This window comes from Nothoprocta perdicaria, unplaced genomic scaffold (genome assembly GCF_003342845.1).
Source record: "Nothoprocta perdicaria isolate Ctin4 unplaced genomic scaffold, notPer1 scaffold_120, whole genome shotgun sequence".
NCBI lineage: Eukaryota > Metazoa > Chordata > Aves > Tinamiformes > Tinamidae > Nothoprocta > Nothoprocta perdicaria.
In genome coordinates, this window is record NW_020454317.1 from 1,831,692 (window position 1) to 1,853,691 (window position 22,000).

At 40.8% G+C, this 22,000-nt stretch overlaps 1 protein-coding gene across 1 annotated transcript in view; it reads left to right on the forward strand.

The window, feature by feature from the left end:
• Window positions 1-8,096, forward strand: part of TBX15 (T-box 15) — an 88,031-nt gene extending 79,935 nt beyond the window's left edge. The window contains exon 8 of the mRNA XM_026054333.1: window positions 7,312-8,096. Within this exon, the coding sequence (XP_025910118.1) occupies window positions 7,312-8,096 (785 nt within the window). The remainder of the gene's footprint in view (window positions 1-7,311) is intronic.
• The last annotated feature ends 13,904 nt before the right edge of the window (window positions 8,097-22,000 follow it).

A 22,000-nucleotide genomic window follows, 5' to 3' on the forward strand; every position in this document is an offset into this window, starting at 1 on the left:
TTTCTTTCTTTCTTTCTCTCTCTCTCTCTCTCTCTCTCTCTCTCTCTCTTTCTCTCTTTCTCTCTTTCTCTCTCTCTTCTTCGTTTTGTTTTCTTAACATTGCATGTTTCTTTCACACTGGAAGACCAGGTGGCCCTGCCTTTCCTCACAAAGACATGTAGGAAGAGGTATCAAAGCTGATAGATTTTTCAAGGTGTAGAAGAAGTCTCAGAAATGCTAGTGATGGCATAAGAAGGATATGATACAACTTATTGTCCTTCTGAGAGTTTTGAACTTGAGTCCTTGAAAACTAAGTGTTGGAGGAGAGATCTAAGGCTGTCAGTTATACTTGCAGAACTAAAGTTGTAATGAAATATGGGAGCAGGAGTAACACCTGATTAAGTGGTGCATTGGCACACTCACAACAAGAAAGAATTTGCTTTAAAGCACTGATTGAGAGTTTCTGTTGGAGTTTAACAGATTTTTTCATTAAACGGTCAACAGGGCAGCTGAAGCTTATGTTCAGTAACTTCTGAATGCTATCTTTAGAAGACTGTAGAAGGCTATATTGTGAAAGAAATTTAGAAACTTGAAGATGCAAGCAGGCATCCAGAGGGACTTAGGCATGTACTGTCTTAAGCAGGAATGAATTCAGGTTTTTGCTTGCCCTGAATATAAAAATACAAGAGATCAGATGACCCTAGTGGCACCTATCAGTCTGTCAGACTAGCCGGCAGTCTGCATAATCTCTCCCTCATATCTACCTCTGATATCTACCTTTGGACAATAAACCTTTTCCTTTTTTTTTTTTTTTTTTTTTTCCTATGACCAAAGGCACAGGAACTTGAAAGGCAGGAAATGAATGTTTTAAGGCATATTTAGGGTGCATTTTAGGGTGCATGAATGAAAGGGAATTATGTTTTATCATTCAAATGTTGTCACATTTATTTATTGCTATGTCAAAAGGTAGAACGTCGTCAATAATTGTAAAGAGTTGGTTTCTTTCATGTTTTGGAAATTCTCTTTTCATATGTAGACATGTTTGCAGAGCCTTCACAAAAATTAGACCTTTGAGGAGTGTCTGCCTGGACAGGCTCCTCTGTCTGTGCTCCATGCTGGCCAGACACATGCCAGCTCCTGGCCAGTTCCACTAGGAAAGTTGGAGAGCTACATTAGCATGGCTCTGTGCCCAAGTGAATATAAACTGCTTCTCAAGAGGTCTTATTAGCTCAAGCAAAGCACCAGGAGGAGAGCTGCAAGCCAGATGAGTTGCTAGCATCTACAGCCCGCCTTTCACTCTCAAGTGTTTAGACACATATCTTTTACAAGACAGAGATGTCTACATTTGGTCTCTTTCCAAGTAGGAATCATCATCATGACTCTCTTGTCTGTACTAATTATTTCCAAGCATTGGGCCTTTGGGCTATGAGGAGAAAACAGCTGGGCCTGACCTTCTGGAGAGGGGGAGAGGGCGTCGTAGTGGACGACAAGTTGACCATGAGGCAGCAGTGTGCCCTTGTTGCTAAGAAGGTCAATGGGATCCTGGGGTGCATTAAGAAGAGCATCTCCAGCAGGTCAAGAGAGGTGATTGTGCCCCTCTACACAGCCCTGGTGAGGCCACATCCAGAGACTGTGTCCAGTTCTGGGCTCCCCAGTACAAGAGGGATGTGGAGCTGCTGGAGAGAGTCCAGCACAGGACTACGAGGATCATCAGGGGCCTGGAACATCTGCCCTATGAGGAAAGGCCGAGAGGGCTGGGCCTGTTCAGCCTGGAGAAGGCTGAGGGGGGACCTGATCAGTGTGTATTAATACCTCAAGGGAGGCAGTGAGAAGGATGGAGCCAGCCTCTTTTCTGTGGTGGCCACTGACAGCACTAGAGGAAACAGCCACAAACTGAAGCACCAAAGGTTCTGCAGAAACTTAAGGAAAAAATTCTTGACAGTGAGTGTGACAGACCACCGGAACAGGCTGCCCAGAGAGGGTGTGGAGTCTCCTTCTCTGTAGATCTTCAAAATCCGCTTGCATGCAGCCATGTGCCACCTGCCCTAGACGACCCGGTGTGTGCAGGAGGGTTGGACTAGATGATCTCTAAATCCAGCCTGAGGATTCTATGATTCTATGTTTTGGGACAGACAGAATGCTCTGCTGGGCTGCGTATAGCCTCTAGGCTGTAAACTGGCCATGTTTAATCCAGAACCAGTATCTGTGGTCCTGATAAGATAAACTAGCTTGTAGATTGAAGCAGGCTGAACTGTTTAAGAAGCATTTGCACTCAAAGAATGAACAATTACTTTGCACTAAATGTCATATCAAAACGTGAAGTCCTAAGATAAATCGTCTTGTGGCTTCCAGCCTTGTTAGGATGTCAAGGGACAGGCTCTGAAGACCTTCTGTGAAATCCATCCTTAGTGAGGTGGTCAATACCAGATTACCACTGCTTGAGCCCAACCATACCATTAACTGGAGGCTGCAATATTGTCTGATAATGGAGGGAGATCAAATGGAACAGGAGACTGAGATGTTATCCCCATGTAACATAGTTCATGTGTAGTTCACTGCAATGTGGTACTAAAATAAAAGCATTTTACTTGTGCTTCAGATCAAAGATCTCATCATGGGAGGTGTGCTAAACTGACCATATTTACTCATTATTGCAATGGTCTGGAAATGTGTATATTTACTTTCAGTCAGTTAAGGGCAATGATTTTTTTTTTACACCACACTAATGCTCCTGTGTGCAGCTATCTGACTAGATGCTATCAGTGTCCAGAGCATGACCCTGATGTTCAGTCATTCTTGTGCCAAGGGCAGTCCCGTCTTGTGCTTACTCCTCCTCTGCATTAAGCAAGGTCTTCAAGGACTGGGAGGTTTGTATGGAGGTATTGCAGGTGATGATAGCAAGTGATGCTGAAAGCATAGTAAGGAAAGTACACTGCAGATAATTCCTAAGTGTGATTCATGTGCACTTCTCAGATAAAGGAGTTTGGGATAAGTTGTGGGCCAACTGACTTGTATGGTGTTATTCCTAAGAGATATCCAAGGAATTTTTTCATATGCAATTGCTTCAGATTCCCTTGTCATTGATATTCTTTCTCTCCTATCGCCTTGTCACCTGAAAGTTCTCTTGGCTTACACTGGCTGCTTGGCATATATTTTTTCCGATCAGACTGCAAAGGTAGCTGTTTCCTATGTGGCTGGCACTGCATGGGAGAGCTGTCCCTTAATTTACAGATGCCCTGGCATTCTGAGTGCTTCAAGAATGCTGCAGGTCCCAATTTTAAGACATATCCTACCCTTGAGACTGCATATGTTTGTAGTTTATCCCAAAATCAACACAATCCTGGTCTAGGTAAAATCAAAAAACAGAGTCTATTTGTAACATATGAGAAGACAACACTGTAACTGATGTTTTGAAGGACTTATGTGATAGGAAGAGAACCAGTCATAAGCAATTTCAGATGAAATTTTAATGAGAGTTCTTATTTGCATGCAAATGACAAGCTGTAGATTCTTCTCTAATCCTTATGATCAGGTATTTAATATTGGAATGCAGCTAGACTTTCTAGACTATGTTCACAAAAGACAATTCTGGGGAGGGAGAGAAGATTTGCTTTTACAGCTTGCTCTCATGGTGAGCTTTCTCTGTGGTCCACTATGGTTTAGTTCTTTATCCTGCTTTCCCTTCTTATCAATGCTTTTTTACTTCTCAATTCAGTTTAGACCTTTCTCCCACTAGACTATTCTCCACTCCATCTCTCTGGAAATTCTCCTGTCCCTTCAGTAAGGCCTGTCTCCATTATCACCTGCATGCCCAGATAGAGAACAAATTCATTTCAGGGTTGCTACAGTGCCTCCAGTGACTAAGCCAGAACAACATTAGGGCACTGTGGGATGGCACATTTTTGTCTGTCATGCAGGACAGGGCTCAGATCCAGAAGGTTTGACATTATAAACATATTGTATATGAGCATGTGATTTGCTAACTGCGTGGGACTGATGCCTGCAGGGTGCAGGGCCAGAAATGATTCTCTGAAGACTGGACACAGTGGTAATCAAATCACTTTGGAATCATGTGGAGGTGAAGGATACTATGACACGAACAGTAAATGATGTAGATATTAACAATTATTTCCCGGAGTAGCAGCAGGTATAGAGAAAAGGAGGAAGGGAGAACTAGATTCTTTTTTTTTTTTTTTTCCCCTAAATGTGGTTGCTATTGACTTAATCCTGGTCTTAACTGATCAGTTTATGGATCCTTGTGGATCAGTTTAGTAAGACTGGTTTACATTTCCATTAATGTGACATTTGAAGTTGCATATCTGAGACTGTGGCTTGTCGTGGATATACTTGCTAGGCTTTCTGTTCTCCCTAAAGGTATTTGGTCAACTTGATAATGGCTCTAGTTCAAGTTATAATTTGACTAAAGTCCAGGCTTCATCTGGTCCATACTTACTGCTTCCAGTAAAGACAAATAAGACATGTAATTCAGCAAATAGAGCTATTTGTTTTCTACATATGTCTCTCTACTGAGACAGACATTTTACACTGGTGGGCCTTACTATTTATTATCAGCATTCTCCTTAAAGATGTAAAGATTATTCTGTAAATAGACAGAAACTTTACTATCCCGACTTAGTCTCTCCTGCAGTAAAAGTGCTTTGTGTCCTGTGTTTATCACTGAGATTTGTGGCAAACTATTTTTGAAAGGGAATTTTCAGATCTGGCTTTTCCTCCTGCATATAGATCTCTCGACTCCTTGATTGTTTAAAAGTCAAGGGAAAAAGTCTTTTTCTTTTGTGTTGTTCTTGTTGTTCTTTGGTTGTTCTTGGTTGGCTTGCAGGAAAAGAAAATTCAAAGCAGAATCACTTTACCCCTCTTTGGGGAGTGGAGGGGTAATCTGAAATCTGCAATTCAGGGTTTCAATTTTGGAACACCAGTAGTCAGTTAAGCAACACTTGCAAGTCCTAATCTGAGGCCTCTACCTCCTCTTGCTCTGTGGAACCAAGACCTCGGTAAAGCTGCGTATGACTCCACCATAAAATCCTTAGCAGATGTTCAAAGCCTAAAGCTCACTAACTAGAGTGCATGCCTGTCTCCTGCACAGTTTTCTTAGGTTAACTAAGACATAGAGGCAGACTGAAATGAAATCATTGCAGACAATCACTTATTCTACTTTTTTTTCTATGTTTTAAAAGTATTATTTCAAACAGGTCATAAAATACTCACAACAATTATTTTAGGGTTTTTTTTTTTTGTATATTTACTTATTTCTCAGACACTGCCAGTAAATATATCATAATAGGTCATGAATATCTGTTCATGAAATTCATGGTGTAAAGAATAAAGTACATGATTACAATGCTATGGATTAAATACATGACACTTAGTGTTGTATTTATTTTTTCATTAGGAGATTTTTGTAGTTCTGGTCTTTGACATGAGCAATGATAAACTAAATTACCCAGCTGTCCTTCCTGCCCTTTTTAGAGCAGGGCTAACAGAGGAAAATAAGTCTCTACTTCAGTATGTGCGTTGAAACTCACCTTTTTCAACATTTCAACTAAAAGAGATTTTTCAGAAAGCAAGCTATTTGTGTGGAGGCACATGTTCCCTTCTGCTGATCCTGTTACAGTTTTGATAACCTGTAAAAGACAGCCAGAGTGAAGAGTTGGAGGGGGATTAACATCTTAATTTACCACAACAGAATTCACCAGAGACTTTAAAAATCCAGGGAAGTGTGTCTTTTATTGCCAATAAAGCATCAGAACTTCACATGAGGTCTTTGAGCTATGAAGTTAAAATATAGGAGCAGATCTGAGCATTGCAGTATACTCAATAAGGAAATATAGACAGTCCATGGTACTGTTTGAAACTTGATGTTTCCTTTCATTTCTAATGTATATTTGAGGCAGGAGTTCTTTTTTATGTTTCTGAATAACAGGAATCAGTGGCTGAGGATTGTTGGTGTTACACATTCATCCTCTTGGTTGGTAATGGGAATAACTACTTTGACTATCAGCAACCCTAGAACAAATATTTTCATGATGTCACTGCAGACATTCTACATTGTGCTTATGCAAAGATGTTTTTCTCTTTTGTGTCAAACCATTAAAAACAAAAAAACAAAAAAACCCCATGGTCTTGGTTATCTCAAAAACACGGTTATCTCAAAACTACCTTTTCACCCCAGTGCACCACTTAATTTCATTTTTGATGTCTAGTTACTGGATGCATAACTCGGTCACTAGCAGCTCCCGTTCTCTTTTCATCACACAATATTGCCTTCATTCCTCCCCATTTTGAATTGGACATAGATTGATCTTAAAATCCTGCTGGATTTATTTCATATGGCAACATGTAAGAAAACTGCTCTTTCCTTTTGCCCTTTCCTCTTGCCCCTTAATGTAAAACCTCTGCCTTGATTTTATTTCATTTCTACTATTTCCAGTTCCTTTGCTTCTTACCTGGCATTTTCCAACATCTGGTAGCCTGTCCAAAATGCTACCTCGCTGGTTGTCTTCCTTTGTTCTCTGGTTCTATTGCTCCCTGTATGCTATATATTTATGCTATATATGTAGCATAAATAATCCATTAATGCATATACTTCGATATTTTGTTAACAACATCAGCAATACAACACATCAATTACCTTTCAAAGTAAAAACACATGCTTGAAAATCCTGACACATCTACTTTATCTACCCTGTAGATAGGCTAGATAGATAGATAGACTCTAGCTCTACACTGTGCTGAATCTTTTTAGCAATACTTCTATCTTAAATCAATACTGCTGCACCATAAGCTGTCCCAGAAAACTGTTGAATGGTGCAGAAGTCCAACATGCTTTCAGCCACTTCCTGATGCAAGCCCCTAGAGCTAATCATAAAGTATGCTTGTAGCAGAGCCATACTGCCTGCTGATTGGTGGTCTTTCTGGAGACCAGGAGAGAGATGAGACTTAAAAAGAAAAAGGAACTAGATAAACATGCCTGGAAATTGCAGATCCCTTGACTGACATTTGCAAGGAACTGTGTTTCCTTGCAACTTTTTCTACTGTCTTGGAAGGTTCTGTGACATGCTTGCCTCCCCCTCCTATATTTAAAGGGTAAAAGATCTCAGTTTAAAAACAAAATCCTCACAAAAAAAGTGTCAGGGGAGATTAAGGGATATTACTAATAAAGTGTGGGCCCTTGCCACGAGAGGCTGGGTTTTCTGGTGGCTATGTTACTGCCCTTATTTCTTAATTAAACTGAATTATTTTTCTAACAGAGCATCTTGCTTTGCATGTGTGTTCTTGGGTTCTGAACATCATCCCATGTATTTTATTTTCCAGGAGGCAGTACAGGTACCTCCCCAACAACCTCCAGCACAGGGACCCCATCGCCCTCTGCTTCCTCTCATCTTCTCTCTCCATCCTGCTCTCCTCCAGCCTTTCATTTGGCTCCTAACACTTTCAATGTTGGCTGCCGGGAGAGCCAGCTTTGCAACCTCAACCTGTCTGATTATCCTCCGTGTGCCAGGAGCAACATGGCTGCACTGCAGAGCTACCCGGGGCTGAGTGACAGCGGGTATAACCGGCTGCAGAGCAGCACCGCCTCTGCCTCTCAGCCCTCAGAGACCTTCATGCCTCAGAGGACTCCATCCTTGATCTCAGGAATGCCTACTCCTTCCTCGCTGCCCACCAACAGCAAGATGGAGGCATACAGTGGTCAGCTGGGATCATTCCCCAGCTCTCAGTTTCAGTACGTCATGCAAGCAGGCAATCCAGCCTCCACCTCTTCTTCCTCACACATGTTTGGTGGTGGCCACATGCAGCAGAGTTCCTACAATGCCTTCTCCCTTCACAATCCCTACAACCTCTATGGATACAATTTCCCTGCTTCCCCAAGACTGGCAGCAAGTCCAGAGAAACTGACCACCTCCCAAAGCACTTTACTCTGTTCCTCTCCTTCCAGTGGGGCCTTTGGAGAGAGGCAATACCTTTCAACAGGCATGGATCATGGGATGCACATGATCAGCCCTCCATCCGGCAGCCAGCAGACAGCCAATGCCTGTGACAACAGACAGTATGGTGCTGTTCAAGGCTCTTCCTCACAGATGTCTGTGCACATGGTCTAACAAGTGGTGCATTTCCTTGGAATTGAAGGCCATTGGACCTTGATCATTACCCATCCCTGTACCTTTTTGCCTTTAAACTTATAGTGGAACTAGTATTGTAATGATAAATACAAACACAAGTTGTCTAAGTATATACCACAAAACCTCATGGAAAGCCTTGACTAAGAGCCACTGTAGCTTATAATCTGGAACCACCAGATCTGGCACAGACCATCTGCTCTTTCTGGACATTGCAGAGAGAAGGGCATAGCTTTTGACAGAAGCTGGAGTGAAGCAGCTGAATATACAGTTTATGTATTAACACTCAGCTATTGTGAGCTCTTGATGTGGAAGGAGCTGTGACCCTGCACTGTCTGCTCCAGGTGTCAAAGGAAGTCTCTGAACACCTCATCCTGCAAAGCAAATCCATGAGAGGCCACAGCTTTAGAGGTCTTCCTCTTCCTGGACCATCCATCACTACTGGAGTGACTCAGCCCGTTTCTGAAGTTGCCCCTTCTTCCACTGCAGCCAAAGAGTGTTACTGCTGGGCTGGAGCTTTTCTTCCCAAAGAGCTTTTGGTATTTTGACTATGATTCTGCCTGACTGAACTTTTCTTTGCAAGAGTTGATCTCATCAGTTCCCAGCCTGCAAATAGAGATGGGAGAGAGAAAGAGCGAGAGAGAGAGAAAGAGAAAAAGAGAGAGAGAGAGAGAGAGAGATTTTAACTCACAAGTGAGCCTTTGATGTGAGCAAGGACTGATCTTCAGGAAGATGCACATGGTAGGGGCTCAGCTCCTGTTGACATTTCCCAAAGTGATGCACCGAAAAAAAAAAAAAAAGAAAAAAAAAAAGAATTACAGTCTTTATGTGTAACATGTTCCACTTCACTCAATGGGAGGAAACTCTCCAGACTGAGCTCATGGGGAGGAGTGATGAGAAAAGAAAGCTCTACTCTGTAATCGGTACAACCAGCCCCCTTCACCTTGCATGCAAGATTTGCAATAGAAAACCATTAGCATTTCAGTAACAGTGAGGTGGAGTATTCTCCAGGCTTCTGCCTGCCTCATGATCTCTGTTTAATCAAATAGATCATTGCCTTTTGACATTTTTTTTTCTGTTTTTTTTTCTCTTTTCTTTCTTCAAATCCTTTAAAAATAAGAAAACAATTGTAGCTTGGTGAAAGCTATCATTTAAGTTGTGTGAAAATGCAAATACCAGGTAATAGAATAAAGATATTATTGAGATTTGTTGTGAGGTGTTGTAGATAAATGTATTTATATGCCTAGTGGGGAATTCAATATTATGAATATAAAAGAGGGCAAGAAAAATGGTATGTAAAATATGTATGAAGAAAAAAGGTGTATAAAGATTTGCCCTATGCACGGAACTGTGTTTCTAAGTGCCAAGCACAGAATATGCTAAATAAATCTTTGCAATTGTTCTGTTTGTGTTTGGTTGTTGTTTTTTTCTGTGAAGCTCCTTTGGTAGTTGCCTAGTGATACAAGATTCTGCCACTTGTATACACATAAAACACATGATGAAAATGAAAAGTAGACACAGTGCAAAGCTGTGAAGTCCAGATGTGGAGCTTAAGAGAAGACAAAGTTGTATATAAATGTGTATAGAAGTATTTCTGAACAGACTGCTCAGGAGGAATGTGTGCAAAGATACACTGTTCTGCAGCTACTGGCACATTTGTTGGGAAGAGTCCACTGAAGTCGTGATATTTCCCATAAATGAAACCCAGAATATGGATTGCAATCAGATTGCTTATAATAAAAAGCAACTGTTTTATTGTAAGAAATAGTTCTCACTTTATTAAGTAAGAGGTCAGGTTTAGAAAGAGGCAAACAGCGGTGTTCTCTTTCACAGAGAGTGATGTTACAATAAAAATAAAAAATCAAAATTCTTAAAAACATTTTAAAAATTGAATGTTTGGGATCTATAGGAGTCTGCCTTCATAAAAAATGCATCTTATGGACAGCTAGAGTTATTTTGGTCGTCCAAGCCTAATAAAACCCCTTCAGAACCATATTCAAAGTTAGTATTTAAAGTAATAGTTACAATTGATAGTATAATTTGTATTTCATTTTAAAATATAATTTTGGGCTATTGTCAGATTTTCATTTGCATTTTGTTAATATGCCATAGCGATATTAGTACAAAAAGTAGCCAGAACCCTCCTGACTTCAAGACTCATGACTATAGTGTTTACAATTTTCCATTGCCAATATACTTTTATCTGATTTGAGAAAGCACCAGGAAGATAGAAAAGCTTTGAAAGAGAAATCTCCTGGTATGTGATTCTTGATTTATTCTTTAAATAGGTAGTTTTGCCAGCCTTTCTAAAATTCTTTGTACACCCTTTCAGATATACTTTTGATTATTCTATTTGAGTTGTGGTTAAACTCCAGCCTGTGGCAATGATTTCTACAGAATAACAGAATGTTGTGTGAAACAGTATTTCTTGCTGTTGGCTATGTGTATTATATAACAAATGTATAAGAAGGCCATGATCAAAGCATAAAAGAAATGGATGACACACACATGTGAGTCAAGAAGCTTTCCCTGCCTCCCACCTTGAGCAATGAGTGTCTCAGTTTTTCATGAAGTATTTCCTTGCCCCAAATATCTTATTATCTGTTTGGAGATGACATTCCAAGAACATATATGATATTTTGCATGTGGGAGAGTCACTCATTTCCAATATGGCATCATATGGCATCTTCAGCCCTTCTTTATTCACCGGAACTTCACTGGAGGCTCAAGGGAAATGCAGTAATCCATGCAGTCTTCTCTCAGTGGTCATTGCTTTGTATTTATTGACATCAAATATCATTATAGTTCACTTTTTTTTCAGTATTTCATAAGTTTCTTACAAGTCTTGTTAAAGCTGATTTTTATAGTTTGATGTCTCTTACAAATGTTGCTACATTATTTAACAAGTGTGTTAGTACTGAGCTTACAGCAGGAATGAACTGATCTCCAGTGCTGACATTTTGCCATGACCAAGATACGTAAAAAGTAACTTTTTTTGTAATGCTAGCAGCTCATCATACAATTCTCAATTGCCTTCTTAATCCTTTCTGATTCACTGACTTTTAGACTGATAAGTTTGCTCTTGCATATTTTTCTCATATTCCCAGATAGTGCTTCTGTATGAATACTACTGGAAAAAACATACTGCTCAAAGGCAAAGTTCTGCTCCTTCTTATCCAAGCTCTTTAATCTTTTGTGAGTCTCTATTTCAGCTAATGAGAGAAGATGATTTCATTAAATCAAAAATCCTTTTCAATATCCAAATGCATGTTTCGAAACTTAATTAAAGCAAACAATGCATTTCATTTCAAATCATAGAAAATGGTTACTGAAAATGGTCACTGAGTATTGGAAGCCAGATGCAGGATACACCTTTTGATATTAGAAGGCAGAACTGGACTTCTGGCTTCCATATATTTTAAAAGAAATCATTGAGGCTGTCATTCAAACTTTTCAGCAGTATGGTATTTCAACATGATTAGCCCTCTGTCCCTTATGCTTATCTCTTCAACATGCTGAGATAATATTACTCTGTTCAATTACCTTTAGCAAGAAACTTATTGATCTTAGTATTAGAATTTGTCAACCATATTTAATATAACACATAAGTGCCTTTTTTTTTTTTAATATACTCAGGATACAAACAGAGATGGCCTTGTTGGAGATGTGAAGGTGGAGGGCAGCCTTGGCTGCAGTGATCACAAGTTGGTGGAGTTCAGGATCCAATGAGGAGAAGGCAGGGCATTAAGTAGCCTTGCCACCTTGGACTTCAAGAGGGCCAACTTTAGCCTCTTCAGAGACCTGCTTGGAAAGATCTCATGGGATAGGGCTCTAGAAAGAGGAGGGGCCCAGGAGAGCTGGTTAGTTTTCAAGCGGCATTTCCTCCATGCCCAGCAGCAGTGCATCTCTGTGCGTAAGAAGTCAGGCAGAGGGGGCAGGAGACCTGCGTGGATGAGCATGGAACTCGTGGCAAAACTCCAACAGAAGAAGGCAGTATACAGAATGTGGAAGAAAGGACAAGTCCCTCGGGAGAAATACAGGAACGTTGTCAGGGAATGCAGGGATGCTACAAGGAAAGCTAAGGCACATTTGGAATTAAATCTGGCAAGGAATGTTAAAAGTGACAAGAAGAACTTCTTCAAATGTATTAACAACAAAAGGAAGGTCAGCGAAAATGTGGTCCACTAGTGAACAGGGTAGGTACCCTGGTTACGAAAAACACAGAGAAAGTAGAGTTGCTGAATGCCGCCTTTGCTTCAGTGTTTGTCAGGGGCAGCCCTCTAGAATCCCAGGCCCTAGGGACACAAGAAGTGAGCTGGAGAGAGGAAGGCTTGCCCTGGGTAGAGGAAGAGTGGGTCAGAGAGCACCTAAGGAAACTCGACACCCACAAATCCATGAGCCCTGATGGGATGCACCCCAGGGTGTTGTGGGAACTGGCAGATGTCCTAGCCAAGCCGCTCGCCATCATCTTTGGAAGATCCTGGAGAACGAGGGAGGTGCCCGAGGACTAGAAGAAAGCCAGCATCACTCCGGTCTTCAAAAAAGGCAAGAAGGAGGACCTGGGCAACTACAGGCTGGTGAGCCTCACCTCCGCCCCTGGAAAAGTGATGGAACAGCTCATCCTGGCTGCTGTCTCCAGACACATGGCTGAGAAATAGGTGCTCAGGAGTAGCCAGCATGGATTCACCAAGGGGAAATCATGCTTGACTAACCTGGTCGCCTTCTATGATGGAGTGACTGACTGGATAGATGAGGGCAGAGCGGTGGATGTCGTCTGTCTGGACTTGAGCAAAGCTTTTGACACCGTCCTTCACAACATTCTCCTGAGCAAGGTTCAGAAGTGTGGGATAGATGAGTGGACGGGAAGGTAGATTAGGAATTGGCTCAGTGGCAGAGTGCAGAGAGTGGTAGTCAGTGGCGCGGAGTCCAGCTGGAAACCTGTCCAACTGCGGTGTCCCCCAGGGGTCAGTCCTCAGTCCAGTCCTGCTCAACTTATTCATTAAGGACCTGGATGAAGGGCTGGAGTGCTCCCTCAGCAAGTTTGCTGATGATACCAAATTGGGAGGAGTAGCTGATAGCCCTGAGGGCTGTGCTGCCATCCAGAGGGACCTGGACGGACTGGACAAGTGGGCAGTGAGAAACCTCATGAAGTTCAACAAAGGAAAGTGCAGAGTCCTGCACTTGAGGAGGAATAACCCCAGACACCAGTACAGATTAGGGGCTGACCTGCTGGAGAGCAGCCCCACAGAGAAGGACCTGGACGTCAGGGTGGATGACAAGATGACAGGAGGCAGCAGTGTGCCCTGGAAGCCAAGAAGGCCAATGGGATCCTGGGGTGCATTAAGAAGAGCGTCTCCAGCAGGTCGAGTGAAGTGATTGTCCCCCTATACACAGCCCTGGTAAGGAGTACTGTGTCCAATTCTGGGCTCCCCAGTACAAGAGGGATGTGGAGCTGCTGGAGAGAGTCCAGCGCAGGACTACAAGGATCATCGGGGGCCTGGAACATCTGTCCTATGAGGAAAGGCTGAGAGAGCTGGGCCTGTTCAGCCTGGAGAAGAGAAGGCTGAGGGGGGACCTGATCAGTGTGTATAAATACGTCAAGGGAGGCCGTGAGGAGGAGGGGGCTGGCTCTTTTCAGGTTTGGCCAGCGATAGGACTAGAGGACACAGCCACAACCTGAGGCACCAAAAGTTCCACAGGAACTTAAGGAAACACTTCTTGACTGTGAGGGTGACAGAGCAGTGGAACAGGCTGCCCAGAGAGGTTGTGGAGTCTCCTTTGGAGATCTTTAAAACCCGCTTGGATGCAGCCCTGTGCCACATGATCTAGGTGACCCTGCGTGAGCAGGGGGATTGGACTAGATGACCTCTCAGGTCCCTTCCAACCTTAAGCATTCTATAATTCTATGATTCTATCAAAATATTCAACATGAATAGAATGAAATTCAAGAATGAAAAAGAACAGGTAAAATTGAAATAGGCTGACCTGTTATATGGTGTAGTGTTGGAAGTTCACAAATATGGACTGTGTGTGGAAGTTGTTACACTGAAGATTAGAAGCAAACTAACAGTAAAACAGAAACCCAAACTTTCTTTGATCATCTCTGCACACAGCAAAAGTAGAGCAATATTGAACATAATAGACTAAAGCAGGTTGAAATAATTTATTTAGTGTTATTCCTCTGAGCAGACCATCTGCTAAAAAGGTTTTCCATCTCTTCAGAAACATTCTTTAAGCATTACATTTGAACTGGATATGACAGAGAGGTACCATGTACAGCAGTGTGCCTCCTCCCACCCACATGGAGACCCTTTTAATATCGGCTGCTACCCACAAAAAAAAAAAAAAAAAAAAAAAATCTAGTCTACCTGGTTGGAGGAGTAAACTAGAAAACAGCAGTTCATATTGCTGCATGCTGTCATGTTGGAACAGCCTAGTGACACTCGTCAGCATCAGCTGATTGAGAGAACATGAAACTACCACAATAGAGTTGATTGCACAATAGTCTTATGTCTGGAGGATGGAACCAGTCTAAATGTGAAACTGCATGCTGTGGGGGAGAAGGATTAGGAGCCTATATAACTTTACACTGGTTGAAGTTCCTATTGATGCTGTTCTTATTCTAGTAATGTTCTAAATTTGTTGTGGATTTTGGAAGCTATGCCATTCAGCTGAATAATGCCCTTTACTGAGGCAGTGTGTCTTCTATAGGCACTAATTAGCCACTCACAGACAGGACTACATTCTTTAGTTCACATCTCCTCTTGAGCATCCAGCACTGTGCATGTCTAACAGCATTGTTTTTCAGCTGTCTGGATGAAGCAGGCTCTGATTAATGCAGACTCACAAGGCAGAGACAGCCTAGCGAGCAAAAAGCATGTACTATCAGCCTCTCTCTTCTGGGTAGAATGGTGCTGGTTCAGGTATCAGCCGAAAAGGGGAGGCTGTCTATAGGCCTTTTCAGTGAAGATACCTTTGCACAGGATAACTTTTTTCTCCAGACCACACAACAATGGCCCTTGGGACATGCTGCAACACTTACTATCTTCCCTGGACTTCCTTAGTCCATAGGTGTGCTGAAGGGATGATGAGACATTTTCCAAAAACCTTTGAAGGGTTTCTTTCTTTCCTGAGTTGCTTTATAAAATTTCCTTTATGCACATTTAGTTAATTGAACGTTAATGTATTTACTTTTTAAGTTGCTGTAACAGCCTTAGAAATGAGCACAAAGGAAATACTGCAATCAATAAGATACATTAAATGTGTAATGAAATATTACAATTGGACACTTGATGTCATAACCTGCTTTCTGCATCTCCCAGTGAAGTTGGAAAAAGTTGCAGTGCAACTAAGCCAGTTAAAACTTATGGGCAGCCTGCCAACACCACCCAAATGAGAGTCAGTGTTGCAGGCCACAGTTTTTAGTTATTGTGTTATGAGAAGATCTACTTATAGAAATACAAAGATTAGTTAGAATGAAGTAAGAATGCAGGTGTATGTGTGAAAAGTATCAGAAAAACACTAGAACAAAAGGTCAAAGAATTGTCTATATTTACTGATAGCCAGGGAAATGATCAGCAGCAATGAACCTAATTAATGCAAAGGACAGATCTCAACATCAACATCAGAGACTTGACAACAGAAGATCTGCAATTTAAAAACACAGTGATGACAGCTGGATTATGGTACGCTGTATGTGCCATTCCCCTTTCTGTTATCTGAACATAAAGATTGGCTTTAACCTAAGTTACCAAAAATGAGAAAGAAGAAAATAGACAGCAACTTTGCCTATAATTTATGCTGTGTAACTAACCAAGATTTCAAGATAAAACCTCATACTTCAATACCCGTAATTTCTAAAAGCTATAAAAGGCTTGTCTAAAAAAGAGTTCACTATCACCATTGAAAAGAAAGTCAGAAGATGAAGTGAAGGCTGAATAGTAAGTTTCCCTTGCAAATGAGTGATTCTGCCCAGACTACTTGGAAACATATCTATTACAGCTTGTGAGTTTGATGTTTAAATGAGAAGGGTCAGCTTATTTAGAAAACTAAATAATAATCATCTTTCATTCTCATACAGTCTTGTACTGAGTTTTATTATGTCAGTCTCTATAGATTATTATCCATCTACTCAAACTCTTAACTTTGGTTTAACAATCAGAAATTAGGAGCTGTTTCAAATTTTACAGAAGGACAGAGAAAAGCAACAAAAACCTTGATGAACTGGAAATAAAATAGGCATAAAATATTCTAAAAAACGGTATTAAATAAGACTGAATTGAGATAGCTATACAGAAATGAACAAAAACCTAAACATATCCAAAATAAGAAGGAACTGGCCATGTACTTCTAGTAACAGTGTTATTTGGTCACTAAAGCTAATCTCTGTATGGCTTAAATACATGGGTATAATGCTGTTCTATAATACACTAATTTCCTTCTTGGCTGGAGAACATGAATTACTCCAAAGGAACGTGTGTGTTCTATGTTCTGGCCATACAGATAGAAAGTGTATCAATGAAAAGCCAACTTTTGAAAGGAAGCACATTCATTCCCTAAACCAAAAAAAACCCCAAACCAAAAACTTCTATATTAAATTCCTTGTATTATTCACTGTTTACAACTTCTAATTATGTCAAACAATGTCACTAAATATTTACAATTAAAAACATATACAAATTTCATTCACACACAACATAAGTGTTTTAATGCTATGCCTAAATATTCTTTTTTAAATTATTTTTTCTTCATTTATTTCCAAGGTAACACAAACATTGTGAAAGGATAAAAGTCAGCTATTTCTGTCTATTCCTCTAATAGAGGACTTTTTCCATCATTTTCTTGACCTGAGAAGGCAACTGCCTAATTCAAAGAATTTCTAGAGTTAAGCATCTGTTTTAATGCATGATGCATGATACACCACAATCATTGTTGTTTTGTTTTTTGAAAAACAAAGATCCTGGCTCCTGTCTCAGGTCTATTCATGCACAAGTCCAAGTTATGGAACAAAAGAATTGTGGGCTCTGTGTTTTCCACTTTATGGGACAGTAAGGAGGCTTTGCAGTGGCATAGAAGACGTGTAAGACTGGAAGCATCTGTCTGTGTGCTTATAAATAGTGCAAAGTGCACCCAGACAGAGAGGGAGCAGAGCTTAGCTGTCAAATGATATTATTTCTTTGCCTTCTCTTTTCTTGACCTTCTCTTTTTTTTTTATTAGGTCATATTCACAGAATACCATGATACCTGATATGAAGGAATCTTCAAATTGCCATATCTATGGCAGTTGATCTAGCTGATCAACTATCAAGTGTTTCTTGTATCGGCAAAAATGAACAATCACAGAATCACAGAATATTCAAGGTTGGAAGGGACCTCTAGAGATCATCTAGTCCAACCCTCCTGCTCAAGCAGGCACACCTACAGCATGTGGCACAGGGTGGCATCCAGGTGGGTTTTGAAGACCTCCAGAGAAGGAGACTCCACAACCTCTCTGGGCAGCCTGTTCCACTGCTCTGTCACCCTCATAGTAAAGAAGTTCCTCCTCACCTGGAGACGGAACTTCCTGTGCTCCAGCTTGTGGCCATTACCCTCGTCCTATCGCTGGCCACCAGTGAAAACAGCCTGTCCCCTTCCTCCCTGCATTCTCCCTTCCTGAACTTATACACATTAATCAGATCCCCTCTCAGCCTTCTCTTCTCCAGAGAAAACAGGCCCAGCTCACTCAGCCTCTCTTCGTACAAGAGATGTTCCATTCCCTTAATCATCCTAGTTGCTCTTCCCTGGACCCTCTCCAGAAGCTCCATGTCCCTCCTATACTGGGGTGCCCAGAACTGAACACAATACTTCAGGTGCGGCCTCATCAGAGCTGAGTAGAGGGGCAGAATCACCTCCCTCGACCTGCTGGCAACACTCCTCCTGATGCAGGCCAGGATCCCATTGGCCTTCTTGGCCACGAGGGCACACTGCTGACTCATGGTTAACTTAGTGTCAACCAGGACTCCCAGGTCCCTCTCTGTGGAGCTGATTTCTAGCAGGTCCACCCCTAATCTGTACTGGTGCCTGAGGTTATTCCTCCCCAGGTGCAGGACCCTGCACTTGTCCTTATTGAACCTCATGAGGTTCCTCTCTGCCCAACTCACCAGCCTGTCCAGGTCCCTCTGAAAACAATGTCCACAAGATCTCTGACATAAAGTCATGAGCAGCCTTAGCTCATTTTTGAAACCTAAATAATGAGTTTGGTGCACACAATGCCCCTCAGGTACTTGGGTTCCACAAATTAATGTTTTCCTCACCTATACAATGTGGGAGTCTACATTTGCAAAGGCTTAGATGTGGATGCCTGCCATTTAATTAGTGCAACTCCACATCTTGCTGGAGAGAAGACATGCCTAAAGAAAGGTTTAATAAAGCCCAGAAATGATAATACATAGGGAAATTCTCAAGGCTATAGAAATTTTTGTTATTAGTATTAGAAGTTCTGAAATGTCATTTTACAGAAATAAGAAATTAAAACTTCAACCAGCAACATAGACCTGTATTCTTGTGAAGTCCCAATGAGAAGTAGCAACTGAAATTTCAGGAGACTTTCCTAAAAGACACTCAATGAAGGTTCATCTAAAAACGAGACGGTAAAATAGAACACCTGATTAGTGAAAGTTGCTCTCAAAAAGACAGAAAGATATTTAGTAAAAAATAAAAGCAAGTAAGAAAAGACTTCATGAAAATTAATGGGAAAACAAATAGCTTTCAATGACCATAACAGAAAAAAAGAAAACCAAAATGAATTATCAATGATTCTTAATTCAATAAATGTCTTAAATGAGTTTTAAAAGAAAATGTTTTGGAAGATTTTGAAGAGCTTATGAAAATTCCTATTAACAAAACTAGCAGTGTTGTGGGGGGAGGACCTGTGTATGCTAATGCATACCAATCTGTGTTTGGAAAATGAACACAATAATGAAAGAATGAAGAGCTGGGTTTTCAAAAGTACAGATGTTTATAAAAGTGTCACAGTGGACAGGAGTTTGTGAAAAAAATAGTCATGTTATTCATGTGAAAAAAACATAAGGTAAAAACTTTCCTGACCATTGTTACTCAAATTTTCAATTTTAGTAATAAAGAAGACCCTATATTAAATAAATAGTTATGATTCTTAACAGAAATAGAATTGATCATCATATGCAGCAAGTATCTATAACCAGCTCACTCTAACACATCTCCATTTCCAGTTTATTGTTTATCATGATCTATTTATAGTCTCTCAGTTATATCTTAACTGCTGGGACCACAGCCATAAACAAATCTATTTGACATACGTGCAGTTTGGCACCTCTTAATGCTGAGTTTCAGCAGTGCTTTATTTTTACTCACATACAACGCTATGAACAGGAGATACAGCAAGAAGAGTGAAAGTCAAGAGGAATATTAGGGAAGGTAGATTTACAGGCCAAATTTAGCTGTGGAGTTCCTGTAGCTTTGAAACGCAAAGTGGACTCTAAAGCTAGGGAAAGTATTACAGGAGCAGACCTGGGTGGGCTATTGATTAGATGTCTAGTGTTAATGCTATTTTTCCGTTTCTCAGTCCAACAGATCTACAACAGAAAGAGAAACATACAGCACCCATGAGTTTCTCCTACAAAGAAAGTGAAGAGTTTACAGTTTCTCAGACTAGCTGAGATCCAATTGAGCTTGAATCCAAATCCAAGACATTCTTTAGATTTCCCCAGCCGTAATATCTATGTTTATTTCTCCTTTCAGCTGTTGCCACTGGGGGTTCTTCAATTCAGTTCTCTGCTACTTTTATGCATGTTTTCCAGAATACTAACAGCTGCAATATAATGAAATTATTTATGATTTCTAAATATCATTTTCTAATGTATCTCCCAGGCCAGCAAAGCAGTGGCCCAGCAAAGCTCACTGAACCAGAGCTGCCTGTAACAATCCCAAAGAGTCTAGCCATCCATTTCCATTTCCTGACTTCACTGGTACTTGTTTCACACTTCACTTCTCATATTTCCTTCTGTTTTTTTTAGCATAAAAATAACAGGAAAAAATACTATTAGATCAATCCCAGAAGAGGTGCAGCAGCAGGACTTTCTCTTCTAGGACTATTTCTATGTCATATAGTGGAAAAAATACAAGTTCTTACCCAGATACAGAACAAAGACAGCACCATAAACAGGGGTGTCCCCTCACCCAGTGACTGCTGAAAGTGAGTATGTAGTGACATGAATGGATGAACTCTCACAGCTTTCTGGCCTGGTCTCAACAATTGCCATTTATTCTATTCCTACATTTTTCTCATCCACTCTAGGCCTTGCCATTTTGGATAGGTATAACTTAGGAAGAATATGTTTCTTATGCTGCAACTATGGATTGTATCATCTCCTCCAGAGTAAGAGCAGCTTGACTGATTTTCAACAAGCTAGTTTTCTGTGTAGAAAAACTCTAGGTGCTTTATATGACCAGAAAAATAACTACACCCTCATCTTTGCAGCAGTACTTGAAAATTAATCCCTTGCTTTCAATGGTCAACACACTTAGAAATTTGAAATAAGTAATCCTCACATCTTCCTTACTGGTCAAGGGAGTACAGTTCCATTTTACAGACTAGCAAGTTGAACAAAATCTTTGTCCCTGGCTACACACACCCTAGGCCAGTTTCTATTGATTTTAATAGCTTGTCTCTGCTCCATTTACTGCAAAAGTAGTGGAAGTGATGACAAAGTCCATGTCTCTGCCCATTTGGTACTGCCTTAAATGGGGTGTTGCTCCAGGCATATTTTTCCATTTAAATTGGATAGAAGCAAGTGTCTGCCATGTGATGACTGACACCGTGTGTATTTTTCATGTTGTTGTTGTGACATTACCCAGACACGCAGGCTTAGTGAGACCAGGCTCAAAATTTTATTGAAGAGTCATGGTTAGGTTGTGGTGAAAATGTTTCCAGGTCAGGCTGTGAAGGCTATAGGTGTGAAAACTTGCCCAATGTTCTACAACAGTGCTGCCTCTGGCCAGCGAAAATCTCTGGGGCAAAACCACAGCCCACCTTACCAGTGCACAGAGGTGAAAGTCCACCCAAGGGAACACATGCTGTCTATCTACACTGCTCTTCAGTTTGGTTTTTCTCTCCCTCGGAGTGCAGACATATATATGTAATATATATAATATATATATACACCCATGTGCCAGCAACCTTATATATGTGCAGAGAGAGAGAAAAAAAAATAAAAGTTAAAAAAAGATGTTTATACAAACCATAAGCTATGGGAGGCCATGCAAAATGCATGTTTGAAATGTAAAGGGCATTTTCCTGAAGGTGTGAGAGCTATGGGAAGAACCAATCTACAAAATAAAGAATCCTTCTGATTGCCAAATTAATGGGGGACAAGTCTGCTTCCCAGGCATTTCAGAAACCCACACCCTAGTGTTCAGGGAGTTTTGGAGGTAGAAACATATGTCCTGGTCTTATGTAATTAGACCAAATACAAATATACAAAGTTCATACCTTTTAACTCTTCCCTTTATTTCAAGATTTCACTTTATTTTGGTGAGTTTCAAATGCCTTTTAAAAGAAATCACTTCCTCATACTTAGAAAAACAATCTAAGTGGAGGAAAAGCATAAAGTAATTTCAGGCATAGTATCTTGACGGAAAATAGATATAATATTTTTAGAAGAATTTAAAGTGAAAACACAATACCTAATGGTATTTAAATGTAGGAAACCTAAAATTTAGTCTCACCCCTTCTCTCCCTCTCCCTATTCATGAGGTCACTGTTTCCCATCTCACTGACCACGGCATCTTGCTGAGATCTTAAGGCAGTCATTAGAGAAATTCCTTGCTTCTATGAGCACAGCTAAAGCAGGTGGAAGTGGGTCATGAGG